The 2,661-nt window shown below is 40.2% G+C and overlaps 1 protein-coding gene across 1 annotated transcript in view; it reads left to right on the top strand.

Moving 5' to 3' along the window:
• The window catches only part of LOC101859375 (chitin synthase chs-2), a gene marked incomplete in the record, with an annotated part of 48,109 nt that overhangs the window by 42,942 nt on the left and 2,506 nt on the right, over positions 1-2,661 (top strand). The window contains 3 exon segments of the mRNA XM_013086397.2: positions 349-478; positions 1,219-1,370; positions 2,552-2,647. Of these exon segments, the coding sequence (XP_012941851.2) occupies positions 349-478; positions 1,219-1,370; positions 2,552-2,647 (378 nt within the window).

The raw sequence follows: 2,661 nt of genomic DNA, 5'->3' as shown, positions 1-2,661 counted from the left end.
AGTTGGTATCTGACTGCGTTGGCTCTCTGGCATCTAGTCTCTATCTCTCGATCTAATTTTCCATTTTCTGTGAAAATGCTGCCCAATATATAAATATATAAAACAATATCAAAGAATGTACATAATATATACATGCGTTTACGCGCACCTTTGCTGACTACAACAAATATAAATACACCCTTACTCCCCCCAAAAAAAACAACAACAACAAAAACAACAACCAAACTACAACACCCAGACAAACAAACAAACAAACAAACAAACAATCAAACAAAAAACCCACAAAGAAAGAAAGAAGCAAATTATTAGAGGGGCTAAACGAACGTGGTCATGTTATGCTACCATCAGGTGAAGAAGTTCGCCAAATTCATGAGGTTTCGCCAAGAGGAAGACGCAGGCTCGCCCACTGTGGAGGAGACGATCAACCTTGTGCGACAGATGCAGAAGCTCCAGTCAACTGATGAAACGTCTTCTTTGGGTGAGTGTAGTGTGAGCAAGTTACATGCAACAAAATAGTTGTCTGTTTTTATGTTTCATGTTTACACATATGAGATAATTAAATAGACAGATAGATAGATCGACAGATAGCTAGTTGGCTACCTAGCTAACTGACTAGCTGTATAATTTAAATATATATATATATATATATATATATATATACACACACACACACATAATATTGATATAGATAGATAGATATAGAGATAGATGGATGAATAAAAGGATGGAGATGGGTGGAGGGATGGATAAATGAATGGATGGATGGATGGATGGATGGATGGATGGATGGATGGATGGATGGATGGATGGATGGATCGATGGGTGGGTGGATGGATGTATAAATTGATTGATTGATGAACGGGCTGGCGGACAGATGAATGGATGGATAGAGAGAGGCGCGAAGAAATCTTTCATATTTTTTGTGTTGTAGGAATTTGCTCACAATCCTATTCTCATATAATATCTTGCCTATCTTTCTAATTTTATATCACGATGTTGTCAATAACCCCCCCCCCCAACCGACCATTGCAAAAGTTTCTGAAACGCAAAACAGCTTAATGTAGTCATTTCCAATATCAACACATCTTATTTACTTTTTTTTCTTGTATGCTTGTCCTTTGTAGAGACGATAGTTCGAGATGAGGTAAACATGAGTGTGAAATGTATTTTAACTCCCCATGAAGGAGGGTATAAATCTCTGAGTCTTTCACTCATCAGCCCCAGTGATCCCAGAAGAAGACTATGACCTCGGGAGTGATGATGATGAAACGGGGAACGAGCTGGATGACAGTTTCCAAAAGGCGGGTAGACGGAGAAGATCAAGCCAGGTTTTGTGGGGCCGACTCGACGCCAGAGCCCGTGCCCCTAAGGTAACTATACGGTTTGTGTTTGATGTGCCTTGTTGGAATATGCAAAATATAGTAGACTTATAGGTTCAACGTCCCTTGCAAAACTAGAAGGTTAAGTAACAGGTGTGACCTCTTAATTTACCTTACAGTTCTCTAGTTTAGCGTCCATCTTCGATAGAACTTAGCCGAAGGGGACATTCTTGTAAAACGCCTTTCCCAAAGATACGATGTCGGACAGAGCTGTCTCGAACCCTTGAGCCCGCAATCTCTCGATTACAGGTCTGATAGCCTAACTACATGTACTAGACTACTGGCACCAATTGTGTCCTGCTGTTGTGTTGGTTCTTTTGTTTGAATGAGTATGTGTTTGTGTGCATACTTGCGTGTTTTTGACAAAGAAAGGGATAAAGTAGCAGGTAAACGAAATGATAAAAATGTAAATGTATGGGTTTAACGTCCCTTTCAAAACAGTAAGGTTATTTAAGAGGAGCGGCCTCCAAGTGTAACGTCCAAGGGATCAAGCCATTTAGGTGAAGAGCCTTGAAAACACCCCAAACAACCAAGTGTCAGAGGCCAGAATATTTCATTGGGATTTTGAACCGTCGATACCCGGAAGGGTACAAGAATTGGGAGGATGAAAGACGTGTGCAAATATCAGGTGCAAGAAAAAAAAAAGAATGGTGTTTGTTGCAAATATGAGTATACTGGTGAATTTTTGGAGGAAAAAAATGCAATAGACAGGGGAAACGTTAATGATAAGTTCTAAAAGTTAATCAAGCCGCCGATGTCCACAATTTGAACATACTGCACAATATCTTTCACCTCATCTACTTATCTTTTACTTATTCTGTTCTTTTGTAGCACACGTTTTTTGAGGTGAGATGTTAAGGCGAACGTGACCTATTGTGTTGTCTTTTGGATCGTTATTTTGTCCTTTGGAGGGCCTCCCTGACTCCACAGATCCATCTTTTTCTGCCGGTAGCTGGCGGGTGCCTAGGCGTGGTTTGCTCCTTCTTTCCCATCAAACATCTATCAACATGATCTCTCTTCCATCTTTTCTTTTTACGGTACTCTCATGTATCACTATGAATCTTTGGCACTTATATGGCATTTTTTGTTGCAAGTGCTGTAAAACCTTTTCTTGTTCTTTCTCTTTCTGCAAATCCATTATCCTTACCATACTTTATTTTTCGATTGTTCAGACTCCCCAGACTCTGTCCAGGAACTTCATGAGGCGCTATCGAACTCTGGCCCACCAGATGCGAAATGAGAGTGTCTCAGAGGCATCTCCTGATCAGGTAAATATATATAT

This window comes from Aplysia californica, unplaced genomic scaffold (genome assembly GCF_000002075.1).
Source record: "Aplysia californica isolate F4 #8 unplaced genomic scaffold, AplCal3.0 scaffold00018, whole genome shotgun sequence".
NCBI lineage: Eukaryota > Metazoa > Mollusca > Gastropoda > Aplysiida > Aplysiidae > Aplysia > Aplysia californica.
The sequence above is the reverse complement of the archived record's forward strand: the minus strand, read 5'-3'. Positions and strand labels throughout refer to the sequence as shown.